At 39.9% G+C, this 18,157-nt stretch overlaps 1 protein-coding gene across 1 annotated transcript in view; it reads left to right on the top strand.

The window, feature by feature from the left end:
* POLR3A (RNA polymerase III subunit A) overlaps positions 1 to 8,583 on the top strand; it is a 53,215-nt gene extending 44,632 nt beyond the window's left edge. The window contains exons 28-31 of the mRNA XM_005285741.5: positions 487 to 651; positions 1,031 to 1,162; positions 2,597 to 2,729; positions 5,216 to 8,583. Of these exons, the coding sequence (XP_005285798.2) occupies positions 487 to 651; positions 1,031 to 1,162; positions 2,597 to 2,729; positions 5,216 to 5,361 (576 nt within the window). The 3' untranslated portion in view covers positions 5,362 to 8,583. The remainder of the gene's footprint in view (positions 1 to 486; positions 652 to 1,030; positions 1,163 to 2,596; positions 2,730 to 5,215) is intronic.
* Positions 8,584 to 18,157: the final 9,574 nt, after the last annotated feature.

Here is an 18,157-nt window from a genome sequence, read left to right as displayed (position 1 = left end):
TGCTATTTGAGTACCAAATTTTCTACCACTTAAAAATACGGCAGGTTTTGAAAGGAGCCCATAATAAAATCTGTCAAGTGCATTGCTAAGCTTGTGTGAGGATCATGTCTAGTTTAGATTTAAACATAGTTGCAAACAAAAACCTGTAACTGACAGGGTGCATGCTGAGTGTCATACAGAGAAAGAGGCAGAGGTCTGTAGTACATCTGATTTTCTGGACCCCCTAGATGTGGGGACAGAGAAGACTAGTTATACAACAGTAATGTGCTGAATGCCCCTCTTACATGTCTCTCTGGAGCATTCAACACATAATAGAAATCAGACACTAATACTTATTTTAATGTTCAGGCCACTGTATAAAAGTGGAGTTTTTAAGATAGCTTTGAGGACTGATTTAAAGCCTTAAATGTAAGTGTTCTCACGTTGTCTATTTAAAGCTGCATGGATAGGACAAGTTGAGTTTATACAACTTCTTATTTTGAAAAGATTGTAGTGCAAGGTATCCCAGAGGTGTCTCGAGCGGTCATTCACATTGATGAGCAGAGTGGCAAGGAGAAATACAAACTTCTGGTGGAAGGTGATAACCTACGAGCTGTCATGGCCACCCATGGAGTCAAAGGAACTAAGACAACTTCTAACAACACTTATGAGGTAATGCTCAAGTGTGTCTTAGCACTACTTCTGGCTGCATCTTGATTCCTACTTATGCTCATTTACAGATAGTTAATGCAATTTACCACTGATCACTTCTACTTTCACAAGTAACCTGTCAGTGTGTGTATTATCATAAAAGGCTAATTCAGCTGCCAACTTCAATTACTTTTAATGAGCAAATGTTTTTATTAATTCAGGTTGTGTTTTTTTAAAAAAAGGGTGGTGGGGTTGGTAGAATGTGCATCCCAGGAAAATCACTTCAGATTTTTCTAGTTAGATCACTAAGAAAATCTTCAGTCCCATGTGCAAGCAAAGAAATGTTTCAGCACTCCAAGCACTTCACTTCTTCATTTATTCAACATGATCTCTCTCCTAGGTAGAGAAAACACTAGGGATTGAAGCTGCTCGAACAACCATTATCAATGAGATTCAGTACACTATGGTAAACCATGGTATGAGCATTGACAGGAGGCATGTTATGCTGTTATCAGATCTGATGACATACAAGGTTTGTGCTGCGTTCTTTTTGGTCTCTTTATCCAAACTATCTTTATAGAGGCAATAGAAGAGCTTTCAGCTGAGGAGTATTAATAGGCTATATACTGAAGTAACTGCTAATCATACTAATTAATCCCTGTGACTGAGTTGATATGTCAAACTTGAATGGTGACTTAATCCATAATTTGAGAACAGCAGTCTGTTTGAAGAGCTTCATTTAGAAGTTATGGGTGTCTTTATTTCACCTTGGAGGTCAACTCATTGGCATGTTACAATAAAGAGCATAGGGTTGGTGTGGGCACCCAAGCATGTACACCGCTGTGCATATCTGTTCAAATATTTGAAAGCACAACAGCTGCTCTTCATAGCAGAGGGCAGGGCAGCGTCCTTGCAAATGGAAGCAGATTACATAATGGAGTATGGACTAGGGTTACAGCACTGGCCATTTTGATGCAATGTCAGTACTCCTCAGGGAAGGAAAATAGCTATCCACATCCATGATAATGTATGTTGACTATAACCTAGCTGTATTTGTGTTAATGTACATAATGGAGCAAATCCTTTCTTATGTGTCAAGCTAGAGTACAGGAGTTTAACGCAGGGGAACTTTGCCCTCTGGGAAAGTGGCTAAGGAATTGTAGCTTTTCCTTGTTTCCCGAAGCTGCAGGGCAGTTACTGTTGCACCTTTGGGACTGCAACAGCTTCTGTACTGGTTGTGGCACCTTTCCAAAATTTTGTCTGCAGCAAGCCCACAGCCCCACTTTCCATTTCATTGGAGAAGGGGCACAGAGTACAGTTATAGTAAGCTTGTCAGGTTTCCAGAATCTACTTCTTTCCCTTACACTTCTGTCCCATGTATCAGAACTGTACTAGCTCCATTATGAGCAAGGTGCTCTGTAGAAACGTGAGTTAGAAACAGGATTAGATCTAATATGTTTAAATTCAAGTGGATTTTCTAAGGTGACTAAAATGGAGGATTTGCATTATCCAGTCATTTTACACTTGGAGTCAGATTTATTGGCCAACAATAACTGACAGTCTCCACTAAGTTCTTTATAGCAGCCTCCACAAAGATGGGGTTTGTTTTGTTTTGAAGTGGTTGATTAGTAGTTGAACATTTTTCTGTCATCTATATGCCTTTTTTGATTCGCACCTTTTCCAATTTCCTTGGCATCATAAAGTTTCAAGCAATTTTATAGCTGATCCTACAGCCTATGAATAAAAGTTTTTTTGGTTTTATTTAAACTTTCATTACTACCAAAGCCTTAACCTTCAAAAGACTTAAGCATGAAGCGGCAAAACAGAGGCTACACTTCAGACTGTAGACTTTTGTTCAGTACTGTTAAAATAAACTATATATTTTGTCATATCCACTTATTTTGATCAATAAATTTAACCAAACCCTTGGAACTATGACTGTCTTTTTGTTTCTGCATTGATCTAGGGTGAAGTCCTGGGCATTACTAGGTTTGGGCTGGCAAAAATGAAGGAAAGTGTGTTAATGCTGGCTTCTTTTGAAAAGACTGCAGACCATCTGTTTGATGCTGCCTACTTTGGGCAGAAGGATTCTGTGTGTGGTAGGTATTGTAGGTTAGACTGTAGCATGCAGTATTCACTCATCTGCAAAATACTCTTAAAGCGTGCACGTTTGTGGGTTTGTGTATGTTCCCCACCTGCCAAAGCTTTCTGTGTGCCTCCCAAAACACTAAAATGAATCTAGGTCATATGCTAAAAGCTTCAGCAGTGGGGCTGGATAAAACATCTTGACCCCAGAAGTCTGACAGACACTACCCTAGGGCCACCTCCTGTTCCCATCCAAAGATGTGTGTCAGTTAGAGCCCTGCCTGTGCTGCTGGGGATTAAATTTGTCCCTTGGGATTTTTTTCCCCCTTACCTAAATGAAATAGCAGGAAATTAGTTTCTCTCCTTAATTACCTAGCAAGATCAGTGTTCTTGTGTTCACTCTACAAGTTTTGTTGACCATTACTAAGACCTAAAGCGGATTAAGGAAAATAGTTCCCTGTTTTGTTTTTTAGGCTCCCTTTTTGTTTGTACTTTAAAGTGCTGTACATATCTGTGGTACTTTGAATAATGAATTATTATGATGGGTTTCATCAATTGCAACAAGAAAACCCAGATGGCCAAGGGGCTTGAACTCTTAGGCACTCAAAGGCCATGGGGATAAACAAGGTATAAAATCTTAGTGAGATCTATTGTTCAAACAGATAAAAGCTTTTTAGTTCACCTTCAAAATGTACATGCATATTTCTAGGCTTATAAGTTACTGAACTAATATCAGTTGCAGCTTTCTCTTATTCCACTGAATGGATGAAAGGCACAAATAACTAAAACTAAAATGTAAAAGAGCTGATGCAGTTTTCTAGTACCATGATAGTTAAATATTTGAGTTTTGTCATTTGATTGTAAATCCCTTAATTTTAAATTCTCATGCATACTCTGTACCTGATTAGAAATCTGTTTTTTTTTTTCCCCCATTCTCTTTCCCCATCCAATTTTAGTTCAGTTTAGACAGTTATCTACTCAATTAAGCTAAGGGAGGCAGGCAGATTTCATTACAACTCTAGTTACCTTGACTACATGTTCGTTCAGAGCCTAGCATAGTGGAGCCGTTATCCCTCATTAGGGCTTCTGGGTGCTACTGAAATATAAAAATACTAATATAACAGAGGCTTCGTTTGGGATGTGTTGAAAATATAGAGCTGAATCCACTGACTTCTTTGTGGATAGAAACGCTTGTGAATAGATGGAGATAGTTTTGAAAGCTTGGCATGGCTAGTCCATATTTTAAGAGCTGTCTCTTTTTCTAGCCATCTGTGCCTACCGTGTGATTGACTTTTATTAATGATTGTTTTCTTTGCTGTGATTGCGGTTAAAGTGAGGGTCCTATGGTGAACTTGCTCCATCCTGAACGGTATGGAAAAGAAAATGTTTGCTCAAAGTCCCCTCTGACTGAGTTTCCCTTTTCCTCAATCAAGATTTTACTAAGTACCTTTTCATGCTGCCCTCTTCCTGTAACAGTTTAGTTCAAATAAGGAAATGGGATGGAAAAAATTTTCTTATTTCCAAATGTAAAGAGGTAGTATTGGCAGTTTTTCTTACAGGCAAGCCGTGTACAATCACATGTTCATACGAGTAGGAAATATAGGTACATCGTCATTTTGGTTTGAAGGGCACACGTTATTGCTGTTCATTATTACTTGAATTATTGTAGTGTGTTGGGTCCCCAGTCATAAGCCATGATCCCGTAGTGCTAGGCTGTAGAAACGCAGAACAAAAATACAGTCCCTGCTCCAAATAGCCAACAATCCAATTAGAGACAAAACACTGCTTTTTATTTTCATGTGTAGTAGTTGAAATCTTTGAATATATAGTAATTGAAGAGCAGTGTTCTAGGAGTACATATCTAAAACACAGTAATACAGCACATTGCTGAAAAGTTAGGAAATAACCTTGTGCATGTACACATGTATTGCATGCATTTATGACTTCACTTCCAAACCATATATTAACTGACACATCAAAAGCACTAGGGCTCACTTGAAGGCTAAATCCATGGCAACATTGATAACTTTCAACACATGCACTTCTGAGTCATCAAAATGCAAAAAAAAATTAATCAGAACAGCTGAAGTGGTGAGAAACTCCAGACTTCATTTCACTTGAAAATCTGTCAGCCTAAGAGAACTTTACCAGACTGCACAAAAGCCTTGCTGCTGTGACAAACAGTAGACAGGTCAACATCCAGGATAAATTCCAAGCAGTTGGGTTCATACTTAACAATAGGCAGTGCCTTGTTCACAGTAAATTCCAGTGTCAAACAAAGCTATAAATCCATTTTTATAACTGAAGCTCCTTCACTGCTGTTGGTTGGCAAACAAGAAAAAACATTTATTGGTTGTGATGACCATCTTGCTTAACTGTGTCTGGTGGAGAGAGCTTTTGACATGTTTGGCTTTATATGTAAGGTTCTAACAAGGTTTTGCTGTGCAAGTAATTTTAGAAACTTTTAGTCACTTAACTCTGTGGGTTTTTTCTCTCCTAGGTGTTTCTGAGTGTATCATCATGGGAATTCCAATGAACATTGGAACAGGACTCTTCAAACTGCTGCACAAAGCAGACAAGGAGTCAACCCCTCCTAGGAGGCCCCTTATTTTTGATAACGAATTTCATATTCCACTTATCAAATAGGAGCTATGCAACACCAGTTTGCAAGAACATGGTATAAAGCTTAAACTAAAGTGTTTTTACTACACTCATCTCAAAATAAGTTTGAGCTGTGACTTGGTAAATTAAATATTGTCAAAGAAGTTGGGCAGTTGCTCACTAGTTGCTGCTACAGACTTTTAAAGGAGAATACTGGTCTATACAGAGAAGTAGAAATTGGTTTAAAATGAATGTCCGTTGACTATGCTTAGTTGCTAATGTGCAAGAATTTTCCATGCTACAGATATTAAAAGATGCAACACACTGGCTGGAAGACAACTGGAGGAATTGTTACATTACTTAAAATAAATACTCCCAAAGCGTGGTGGTTGCGGTGTAACAGGAATTGACTTTCTTTTTCCTATGTCATCACAAATAAAAACATCCATTTTCTGACAGATACACTCAACTTCTTGGTGTTGGGAGTTGAGGTGTTTCGAATACAAAGCACAGGTGCAATGACATTGGTGCCTTTAGAAGTGGACATTTTTGGACTGCTGTCACTAGAGGATCACTAGTAGAACTGGTTAAATGACTACAAAAGGTGCATATAAGGCGGTTACAGCTAAGAATTATATGCTAAAGCATTAGGATACCAGAGGAAGGCAAGCTTTCAATCTAATAATTTCTTTACAAAAGAAATATAATTGCTATTAGGTTTTACAAGATGTATTGGTCCATGCAACATGAAAAAGCAGTGTAAGCAATTTGTCTACAAGAAAAGAGCTTTTTGCTCAAGGAGACAGTGTCATTTGTGCTGAACCTACTAATTGAGATTGGCAAAATGCTGAAGTAAGACATTATTAAATAGTGGCAGAAATATACTGCCTTTTTGCCTGAAAATCATCTCTGCGGTCTATCTTTCCCTTATGGTTTATCGCTGCATTACTGAGCTTGACAAGAGATGTAACATTGTTTCAGGTGTTCTCATGACAAGGCTAAAGCAAATTCAAGTAGCACATGATAGTTTGTCAGTAGATGTTGATTGTAGTGTGGGATAGTAGAAGGTACTACTTTTATCAGGGTTTTTTTCCTCCAAAGAGCAGGTGATTATCCATGGTCTGTTGGTCTGTAGACATGAACACTTCCTGTAAGCAAAATCCTGGTAGCAACACTGACTAGTCAGGAAAATAAATCTATACTGAATAACTGTTCTCTGGGTTTACGCTATCTAAACTTGGGAAAATGGGGGCAGCTGAACATGAGGGAGGGATGTACAAGACACATGCACTGTATGTGAGGTTGTAGTACAAGATCTAGATGAAGTTAAAAGTTATACAGTGTACATCTGAGAAATCTGATGCTTTGTAGTATGTGAATAGCCATTAGGATTCTTAGTGTGGCAGGTTATTGTACCTGCTATGTTCTCGCAGTGCTGTCTAGGGTTTTAGTTTGCTTTTTTATCAGTACAACTGAGCTATTTTCTCTGCTCAGATTTGACAAAGATTTATTCAACACGCTGATCTGTGAATATGGGCAGGGTATATGTGGAAATGGCCTTTCAATGGGAGCTGCAGAAGTCACATCTGCAGTTCCTAAAGATGAAGAATGAACACTAGAAGGTTGCATTGAATGCCCAATTCACACCAGCTTGTTCCTCACCCAAATGCAGAGGTATGTATTAGTAAAAGTATAAGAGAACCAGACTTTGGGAGGCATATACCAGAAGACCAACTCACTTCTATTTTGTTTGTGTAATGTGAGTGACTGAATATTGCCATTGTTAATAGAAAACAATGCTGTCTAATTTCTGCACGAAACTCTGCCTTTTTTATTATTATTTCCATAAACTCTCCTTATACTAAATTATTTGATGCTGTATTTTCCTCCCCAAAGATTCTGTTCCAGTGAGGATTTAATGGAGGTTACAAAATGTGAAGCAAAGCTAGCATTAAAGGTTGAGAGAAGGCTTTTGTGTACATGGATGATACACAGCTAACTTTTTTCATGGTATAGCATATGTTATATTGCTGAAACTGTAAGCACGTGGCAACCTTATTTTTGTAAATGTCTCATAAGTCAGCCAAGCTCCTTTGAACTTTGTTTTGTTTTTAAAATGAGTAAAGTAGAAGTAGAAAAGTCATCTTTCATGTTTGGTAATGAAAGAACTGAAATATAATTGCTTAATTCTAGTTAGAATAATGTCTTTTCTTACCCTTTAACCCACTGGAGTTAGAACAATGCCTTTACTTTACCTTTAACTCATTGGAGTAATCTTCAGACTGAAGAGACACTAAAACCATTCAATATAAATACAATATTCCTGAATGTACACTGATGATATGGGGGGGAATTAACTTTTAAGAACTGTTTTTTGTTTGTTTTTGTTTTTCTTTGGTAAGCAATACTGCCTAGAAGCAGGCACAGCAAATTTGCTTCAAATACCGTCATAACTTGGGTCAGGATGGAAAGGAAAATGATAGCCTTCAGAGCAGCCTCCTTAACTTCTAAGGCTAAGATTGTACAGTCATGAACTGAAGCCAGCTCCGTGTCTACCTGCTGCTTGCCTGGGTGTGTCCAGAGGTGACTTGGTATCTGGCATGGGGTGCATGTGCACTGTGATTTTTATTACATTCCATGGCCAATGGAAAGATACAATGCTGTGTTAAGAGAATATTAGCCCTTTTGTCTGTAGAGTCTGAGATGAAGCAGTGATTTCTGTACATGGAGGTGGATGAATTAAAAAAGAAAAGACCTAGATGAAAAGTTATTGCTACCCTAAAATGTGAATCTGTGGCTTTTGGGTGAACTACTGAGGCATATCCAGTGTAGGTTCAGGCAGGATAAAAAGAGGACAAATTTGGAGGCCTGCAAATCACTAGTGTAGAAATTGGTTCTAAACTCATTACAAGCAACTCTTAAATATTTTTGGAAAGCAGTAGCAAAATGCAACCTGCAGAGTAAACTTGTATACTTCAGTTGGATGGCCCTCTTGCAGACCAGTAGTTCTGGTCTCGGGGGGGGGGGGGGGGGGCGGGGGGAGGTATTATTTTAAGGATATGACTAAGACACAAATTGAGGGATAACAAACTCCTCCTTGCTGCAGATAAATACTTGAGTGTAGCATGGAAGATTCTTGTAGTACTGTACTGTGTTGCTGTGTATAAAGATTTTTCTAAAGATGTAATTTTGGTGGGCTTTGTATTGGAGCAAATTACTGCTTCAGTTTTTTGTAAATATGCATAATAAAACATTTAACAACTTAAACTTTTCGCTTCTCTGTTCTAAGCATGCTTTAATGGTCTTCACTAAATTAAATATATTGCTTATCCTAATAATAAGAGGAAAAAGGAACAAAGGAGAAGTTGAAATTTTAGGTCTGCTTGCTGATGCATTGGTGGTTATGCTCAATGAATTTGGGAGCAAATTACTGATGGTGACCTGGCCTCTTTCTCCTTCATTTATTTAAAGTAATTCAGGCAGCTTAGAATTATCAGATATTTTAAATCATTTTCCAAAAACTTGGAAGTCAATTCATGAATACTAACGAGAAACTAGCCCTACAAAAGTCTTCTCAATCTGGTGTTAGACAGCAATTGAAGTAGTGCAAGATCCAGATGTTTCCTGCTCTGTACAGCAGATACAAACTGAGTTAAACACGAATTTATGTTGAACGCCCCTCCTAACCAGACTGTGTACTTGACAATCTGTTCAACCAAAAAATATTGAATATTGATAAAAATAGCAAAGGGAAATCCAAAAAATTAAACTTGCTAATCAATCTTGTACTAGGTTTCTAGCTTTGATCCTAGGCAGGTATTTGGGAGTTTTATGGTCAATTCAATAAAACCAAACTAAATTTCAAAATACTTCACCAGGATTCTGGTGAGACTCCATCTCTATATTTCTCACTTCATTTTTTTAAAACCAAATTGATGTTGCAGGATCTTTCGTCTCAACTTACACCAGACCCATCTGGTTGCAGCCAATAAGTAATTGTTTCAAATGCTGACTTAATTGTCTAGTGAAAGTTCCAACAATGGGACCCATCTGATCAGTAAATTAAACTTCCAAAAATTATTTCCTTTTGTGATATGGTTTTAGGAGTTCCGGGTTAACAGATAATCCAGAACATAACATTTCAGATTGCAAAAGTATCATTGCAATCCATGGTATTTGTGATGCCCCAGAATTGGTTATGTGCTGATTAAGTAAGGACACCTGTGAAAATAGTGCTCCAATACTATAGCTAACACCCCAGAGCCAGGGGGCTCATTAGATAGAACAGCCTTGCAAAATCTTGTTCACCAAATATGCATAGGAAGCTTTCCCGTATGTGTATGACCAATGCATCCAGCTTCTGCAGAATACAAGCACTTGAGGTCTATGATTACAAAAGAATCTCAAATATGATAGTGTAACCAATGCTGCTGCAGCCAAGCCATTGAGAGCAACTGTAGCTGTTGCACTGTCAGGTTGAAGGGGGAGCGCTCCTCCCTCTATGTTGCCAACCTCAAGCATTAAAAATCATGAGACTGCTTTAAAATCATTTTTTTTTTAAAAATTGGGTTTCTTACGTTTGCCTTTAGCCTTTAGGGTTCATGTTTTCCACTAGAACCTTTCCTTGATGGGTTTTTGAAAGCAGAGTCCCATGTAACGATCAGTCTCCAAGAGTTGGGGCATTAAGGAAAACACTAAATATTGCAAGACCTGTAGTAAAACTGTGACACTTTGGAACCATGTGGGCCTCTGCCGTGCAACTGAGCAAATGGAGAAGCAGCTGCAATGGTCCCCTTCTGGCACTTCTGGACTCTTCCCTATTCTGGGCCTGTTTACAGGGGCACTGAAGACTAGCAGTTGCCCTGGGCTGCACTTTTTCTGGGTCAGGCCAGCTTCTCTCCCATCACTTACCTTTGGCCTAAAACTGGAAATTTTGAAAACTGGGTTTTTTGACAAAATTTCTGCATCAAGAGTCTGTTCTGCAGAAATGTTCTTTCTTTTTTTATCGTAAAACATTTTGGTCAAACCAAATTTTTCATTTTGGAAATGCTGCCACACTGCTTGATGGGCACTGTCGCTAAGTTATTTCATGTCCCCATTGTCTTCTGAGCTGGGCTCCCCATCCAGACTACATCTTCCATGAAGCCTTTCACTTCCAGTCTTCCCCAGGTCCATGCTTGCCCTCTGTGCTGTAAGTGGGAGATGTAGACTGACCAGGCGGCCCAGCCTAAAGAGGAGAATGGGAGCACGAAGCCCTGTGATTTCCAAATCAATGTTGCATCAAAAAATTAGACATAGATTTTATTCGTTTTCATTGAAGTTTGGGGGCGTGGGGAGGGAAAACCTTTCCCAACCTGTTCTACTGTAGAGACCTGTCCCGGAGCACCCTCCTCTGCCGTCCTGCCCTGTTCTCCAACAGCTGGTCCTAGACTGTTCCCACCCCTCTGCCTCCCTAGGGAAAGAAACCTGCCTTCTTTATCACCTACACAGTAGGGGGCAAAAACCCCAGCTGCTCTATGGCCATTCCTTAGATGGGGCTTTAGGTAGAGCAGAATCCCTGGTCCCTCTGTGGGGCTGGAAAAGTGGGCTGCATGCAGCACAGAGCTAAGTCAGCTGATGAGAAGATTGGGGCCCAAAGGGATGCAAAGGTGCTAAGGCGATCCCTGCAATTGTTTTGTTCTCAGCATCAGTTTGTCAGATTTGGTGATGAATAGGAAGGAAAGAGATGTCAGTGAATTCGGTAGTGGTGGGAGAATGTTAGTGAGTTGGGGGGGCTGCAGGGTGACTGAGTGGAGGGGGTAATAGGACAAGTCAAGTGGAGGAGCTGAGCAGAGTGGCGTAGGCATGGAGAGTTGAGAGCTTGCTATGAGGTATGCTGCTATGACATCTGTGCATATGGGTCAAAGGAGTGGACTAAGAATATGCAGAGGGATGTGAATAAATCTCCTGTATTGGGGGGTGGGGAGTGTATGGGGTGTGTGTGTGCAGGGTTACAGGTGTTTGGTGTTAAGGGTGGCCTGGTGAGTGTTCCCGACAGTCTTGAAAGTCTGTATTAAGTTACTCTCTCTAATAATGTATGTACCCTAGATAGTTCTGACAGATGTGTATATAAACCTGACAAAATTATCACGGCTACAGAAGAGGCTCATAACTTAAACCAGTGGAATAAGACTTCATAATCTTTATCCTTGACAAATACGCCATAACTGTCTGTTCCCTGAGTTGTGTTTTTAATACAAAAAATATTTAGGGTGAAAATATTGTGCAAAGAAAAAGGAACTTGTGTGCCACAATAAACTACTGAAGAGAGAACCAAACTTTCTGGGGAAGGTGCTATAATAAGTATAATCTTTAAAATGCAACACTTTTTTTCTGGAAGTTGTTTCACAAATGTATCATTCGCATTTTGCAGATGGAAAAACCAAAGCACATAAGAGACTTTTCTGAGACGTCAGTGAGTTGGCAAAGCTGGGAATAAACCTAGAGCTATGTCATCTTGCCTACATTAAGTTAAAGAAAGCTAATGTAATATAAGATCTTCCCCATAATTAATACAAAATCAGTATAACAAACAGATACTGTATTATAATGTGCAGTTGCAAATTAAAATACAGCAAAGTATTTCCTGATTTTTTTCCCAAGTATTACTTACAATTCCCAAGTACCTATCAACCTTTTAGACTAAGGGAGCAAGACAGTATGCTTTTTCCATGAGTTTAATAGCCAATTGTGAAGCAATGTAACTTGTGGACAGGAACATCCTTGGAACCTAAAGCAGGTGAACTATACTTCTGTATAGGATTATCATGTAAGTGCTAGTGAAATCACCTGGCATGTCCTTGATAAATAATCATTTCTATCTTCAAAGCACTTAGCTAACAGTCTTGTATATTCAACTCCTGATGGGTGTAGCCAGTAGGTAAAGTTGCAGAGAGAAAACGCAACCTGCTCAATTCCTGCAGTACAATCAGAATCATAGGATTCTGGAAGCAGAGATGACCTGTGCTTACTGATAATGGGGGTGGGGCAGAGTGAGGGCAGCCTGCTTTAGCAATGTCATTGAATATGCTGAGTCCGTGTGAGCATGCTCATTACAAGCCAACAGCAAATTGGGGGGGGCGGCAAGGATGTGACCCCGCATGCCCCTCCCCTTTAAGCCAGTCCCCTGCACTCAAGGCAGGACTGAGTATTATCTAGATCATCCCTGACAGGTGTTTGTCTAACCTGCTCCTAAAAATCTTCAATGATGGAGATTCCACAACCTCCCTAGGCAATTTATTCCAGTGCTTAACCACCCTGACTTGTAGTTTTTCCTAATGTCCAACCTAAACCTCCCTTGCTGCAATTTAAGCCCATTGCTTCTTGTCCTATCCTCACAGGTTAAAGAGAATAATTTTTCTCCCTCCTCCTTTTATGTACTTGAAAACTGTTATCATGTCCCCTCTGTCTTCTCTTTTCCAGACTAAACAAATGCAATTTTTTTCAATCATCCCTCATAGGTCTTGTTTTCTAGACCTTTAATCATTTTTGTTGCTCTTCTCTGTTGTCCACCTCTTTCCTGAAATGTGGTGCCCAGAACTAGGCACAATACTCCAAATGAGGCCTAATCAGCGCAGAGTAGAGCGGAAGAATTATTTTGTGTCTTGCTTACAACACTCCTACTAATACATCCCAGAATTATGTTTGGTTTTTTTGCAACTGTTACACTGTTGACTCATATTTAGCTTGTGCTCCACGATGACGCCCTCCGCCCCAGATCTCTTTTCGCAGTACTCTTTCCTAGGCAGTCGTTTCCCATTTTGTATGTGTGTATCTGATTGTTCTTTCCTAAGTGGGCTACTTAGCATTTGTACAATGCATGAATAGAATCAATTAGAACCATTAGCCAACTGAGCCAAATATGCAGAAAGCTATTCTATAAACTACATGTAAAAATATCTAGGCGTGTTCTTCAGCTGTGACCACAGCATTGATTCTGCCACTTTAGGGATTAATCTTGAAGAACACACATTATAGTTAGAGGGGTAAATTGAAAGAATAAGAGATTGTCCTTCAGTTTTAAAGAACCGCGGTACTCCATTGTGGGAGTGCTCATGAAAACAAGCCGAGGTCTCCTGCACCTGATTGACCTTGTATGGTAATACAAACTGATCTACAGAAAGTTTTGCCATACACCCTTATGAGCCCAAGAAAAGCATTCCTTCAGTGATTGCTCTCCATTTAGTATAACAAGTAGTTAGATACTCAATTACCACTAGAGAGCAGCAGTCTGTTTTTAGAAGGAAAAGATTGGGATAGTTATCATTTATTACATAGGAGGAATTGTTGTGTGTATGATGTTTTGATTGCATTTGCAATGTCAAAGCAGAAGCATATCCATGAGAAGAAAAATAACAAGGTAAAATTATTCCCATTACAAATAATATTAAGATGGTGGAAGCACTTTGGGGGAAACCCAAATCACGAAGTGTCTAGTCTTCAGCTCCAGTGAGTCTTGAAAAAACTATGCTTGTTCCATCTGGCCAGAAAATTGGCCCTGATTTTATGTCCGTCTGGGTGGGAGCAAGGGTGAACAAAGAGATGGCTTCAAGAGTGAAGGGATGTGGTCATTCCCCAGGATACATCGTGGATTATACTTTGCAAGGGGGAGACCAATTTCCAAGGAAATAGAGAGAGTAGAGTACCCCTGCTTGTCCCCCCCCGCCCAAGCTAATCAAAAGTTACAAACTAGCTTATTCTTAGTAGCAAGCACTTAAATAATGGCTCCAAGAGCTTTTCCAAAGCATGAGGTTTTGCCACCCAGCCGAGTAACCGTCATGATGTTTGAGCTGCTTCACTAATGTAAAGGTAATGATTAGAAGAGCCATGGATGTTTAAAGACAACGTTGCTGTGACTGACGGGTAGGACTGAAAACCATATGAAGCAGGTAATCTTCTGTGAGTACAGACAACTGAAAACACAGAGAAGTAATTAAGAGATTCATTCTGCTTGATTGTCTTAAAGCTAACACAAGTTCAGTGAATGCTTGCAAGCCAGTTAGTTCCTTTCAAGCACTTATTTCACAGTGCTCTTTTGAAGAACCCATGTTGACTGATCATGGCCAGGGATACCATTGACCTTAACCTTAGAGTGATTCAGATCCCGTCTCATGTTAAACAACACAAGCTGTTCAGATGCCTGTGTTGTCTGACCTCTTTTTCAAGAATAGACTTAACAGCGCTAGGCCATTACCTCGTGAACACAACTTGTCAAACCTGTAAATGGAGATTTTGAACAGAGTCTGTATGGTTTGAAGTAGAGAAATGTGATGAGGTGATATGAAAAGCCTTTATCTCGAACTGCTTTTCCTAAATTGGAACTGTTTAAGATGTTGAAATCCCCATATGTAATGCACTAAATGTATGCAATGCTTAACAAACAGGGTAAGAGATGTTTCCTGCCCCAAAGAGTTTACAGTCTATGGGCCCAAGCCTGCAACGTGTTGAGCATCCACTATTCCCACAGTACTCAGTGGCAGCTGAGAGTGCTCCACATCTCAGGACTGGCCTCCAAATTCAATTAGACAAATACAAGGAGACACTAGAGGACAGGCTAGCTGCAGAGAGATGGAGAGATTATTAAAATAAGACTGATCGCTGGAGAAATGAGATGTGGGGGAGAATAAAGGGGAGGGCTTGCACAAGAATAAGATGTTTTTTCTAGGTGGAGGGGGCAGGGTTGCTGACGAAACTACGTTGTGAGGGTGGAAAGGAAATAGTAAAGTGAAAAGTAGGGCTGTCAATTAATTGCAGTTAACGCAAAACAAATTAACAATTAAATCAGGATTAATCGCAGTTTTAATTGCACTGTTAATAGAATACCAATTTAAATTTATTGTAAATATTTTTAATGTTTTTCTACATTTTCAAATATATTGATTTCAATTATAACAGAATACAAAGTGTACAGTGCTCATTTTATATTACAACAGTGCCATGTGAATGCCTGTTCTCACTTTCAGGTGACATTGTAAATAAGAAGTGGGCAGCATTGTCTCCCATAAATGTAAACAAATTTGTTTGGCATAGTGATTGGCTGGACAGGAGGTAGGACTGAGTGAACTTGTAGGTTCTAAAGTTTTACACTAATTTGTTGTTGAGTGCAGTTATTTAAAATAATTTTTTTTTTTGTAAATTGGATTTTTGCACTACAGTATTTGAATGAGGTGAATTGAAAAATAGTATTTCTTTTGTTTATCTTTTCTACAGTGCAAATATTTATAATTAAAAAATAATGGAAGCACTGTACACTTTCTATTCTGTGTTGTAATTGAAATAAATATATTTGAAAATGTAAAAATAAATCCAAAAATATTTATAATGCATTTAAATTGGTAGTCTATTATTATTTAAGAGTGAGATTAAAACTGCAATTAATCATGACTATTTTTTAATCTCTCAATTAATTGTGATTTTTTTAAATCATTTGACAGCCCTAATGAAAAGACTGGGAAGAGTGTAAGAAGCAAGGGATGGGTGTGGAACTACAGCAGACCTGAAGTGCAGTATCTCAAAGCAGTGTAAAAATACTAAAGAACTCAGCCTCATGCCATGCCTGAGAGAGAGGTAAGTAAAAGTGGATAACGCACTCTCTCTGGGCAGGTAGCCTGAAAAATGTAGATCAGTAATTTCCACAAGGAGTCTGTAAGGGATTAGTTTGGGCTCAGCCAGCTCTCTTCACTCCCCCCCCCCCCCCCCCCACACACACACACACCTGTAGCAAATGCTCCATCTGCTGGAGGAATTAAAAGACAGGGAATTAGTTCATTTGGGTGGCAGAGCTGGAGGTGAGCAGACCTCTGCAGCTCCAGCAGCACAGGGCAGAGGGAAGCCTAAAGGCTGACACAGCTGCCCAAAGAGACCCTCCCTGAGACACACCCCAGAGACAACCAGAGAGGGAAGTATCATGTGGACCTTGGACATTGGTAACTTCCTCTTACTTATTGTGGTTTGGATTTCCCCACCAGGGAAGGCCTTGAATTAAGTCTTGGCCCAGGAAGGACAGCCTTCATTGCCAGACTATTGGCAGCCCAAAGGGCTCTGGGTCAGAGCCCAGTAGAGTCAGAGGGCCCAGACTCCCCTCCCCGCAACCCCCTTGGCAGTCAGGGATTGTGGCTGTGACCGCTAGGCCATGCTCCCCAACCAAACTCCTGAGTGAGGACCATTACAGAGTCCCCGTGAGGCAGTGGCATAGCTGGGAATGGAACACAGGCATCTGATACCTAGGACCCTGCTCCTATCATTTGACTACTTTCACTGGCAATTAATATTCCCAGAGACTATTGTCTTATCACTAAAAAGCAACAGAGAGTCCTGTGGCACCTTTAAGACTAACAGATGTATTGGAGCATAAGCTTTTGTGGGTGAATGCCCACTTCGTCGGATGCATCTTAAAGGTGCCACAGGACTCTGTTGCTTTTTACAGATCCAGACTAACACGGCTACCCCTCTGATACTTGTCTGATCACTGATTCTTAAAAACACACATGCTGTGACAAGGTGGCAATCTATGTCATTTGTTTTAGGGTAAGGGGGTCAGCTGTCCATACCCTCCCCCAACCTGGCTTTGCCCCCTCTCCAGACTTGTCATAGGTCAACATGCTCCATTATAGCTTCCACTTTTTGCCCCCAGCCCAGATTTTGGACTCATTCAATAGGAAAGCAATAATTGCCTAGTTCTTCTCATTGGTGACGCTGTCGGGGTCAGAGAACATTCTATGTGCTGACAGAACTGGGCCTCCCCCAGAATTTTTCTGAAACGATGCCTCTGGTGCGATGCAACAATATCGATGAATAGCAGAGTTGACTTGTTCGCTTTGGTCATCAAATAAATTATTTGTCTGTAATCTTTATTCAACCAGCTGTATGAAAACCAAAGCAGCAGATTTGTGACGTTTGACCATCTGTAGTGCAGGGCAAAAACTGCTGCTTCTGTTGGATTTTAGCACAGTCTACATTTCCACCTGCTAAATAAGAGGCTGGGGGATTATGTAGACAACTGTGAGGGTGAGTCAGAAGCAGCCTGGTAGTGTTGACGCACACAGACAAATGATGAGCAGTCTTGGAAAATCCTTACTGCAAGGAAGCTTTATCTTAATGTAAGTCTTGCTGCTGGTGCAGCATATAGAAATGCCATCATGAATTAGAACAAGGTAAGCTGGAATTTATCTCCCATTAAATAAAAAGGCCTAACTGGAACATTTCATATTAGGATTAAAAAATGATAAGAAAGCTATTCCTTATAGAAGTCAAAAATTAGGTCTAATCTTTTGTTTGTGGTTTATGTCGGCAAGTCATAACACCAAGTGCTGTGATCCTGTCAGAGCTCATAAAGTGAGCAGGGCTCTGGAGTTTCAGTATTTGGATACCAGATCTCTGGGAGCGCACGGTGCTGCTGGAATTGATTCAATAGGTGCACTCCTCTTTTAGTTACCCCACATGGTATTAGGTGTCCCTGCTGGATTTGCTATCATCTGGCTGAGATATTACAATGAGACCCTGACCTCTAACAGTCATTGGAGACCCCTCTAATACTTATCCTAAGGATAGGTTTGTTGAAACCTGAGTCAAATTCTAGTACTTGTGAATACATTATTCCAGCCTAAGACCTCCTCTGTGGTATGAATTGAACATAGTCTTCGCTTCCTGCACTAAACTGTTGATTATTAGTCAGACAACTTGCAATTTCATCCAGAGTCTCATGATATCTGATGATTTTTCTTAGAGCCCCAGGCTCTAGAGTCATGTGATTACATGAGACTCTCAGCTGCAGCTTTCTTAAAAAGCTTCTAGCCCTCATGGT

Source organism: Chrysemys picta, chromosome 7 (assembly GCF_011386835.1).
Source record: "Chrysemys picta bellii isolate R12L10 chromosome 7, ASM1138683v2, whole genome shotgun sequence".
Lineage (NCBI taxonomy): Eukaryota > Metazoa > Chordata > Testudines > Emydidae > Chrysemys > Chrysemys picta.
The sequence above is the reverse complement of the archived record's forward strand: the minus strand, read 5'-3'. Positions and strand labels throughout refer to the sequence as shown.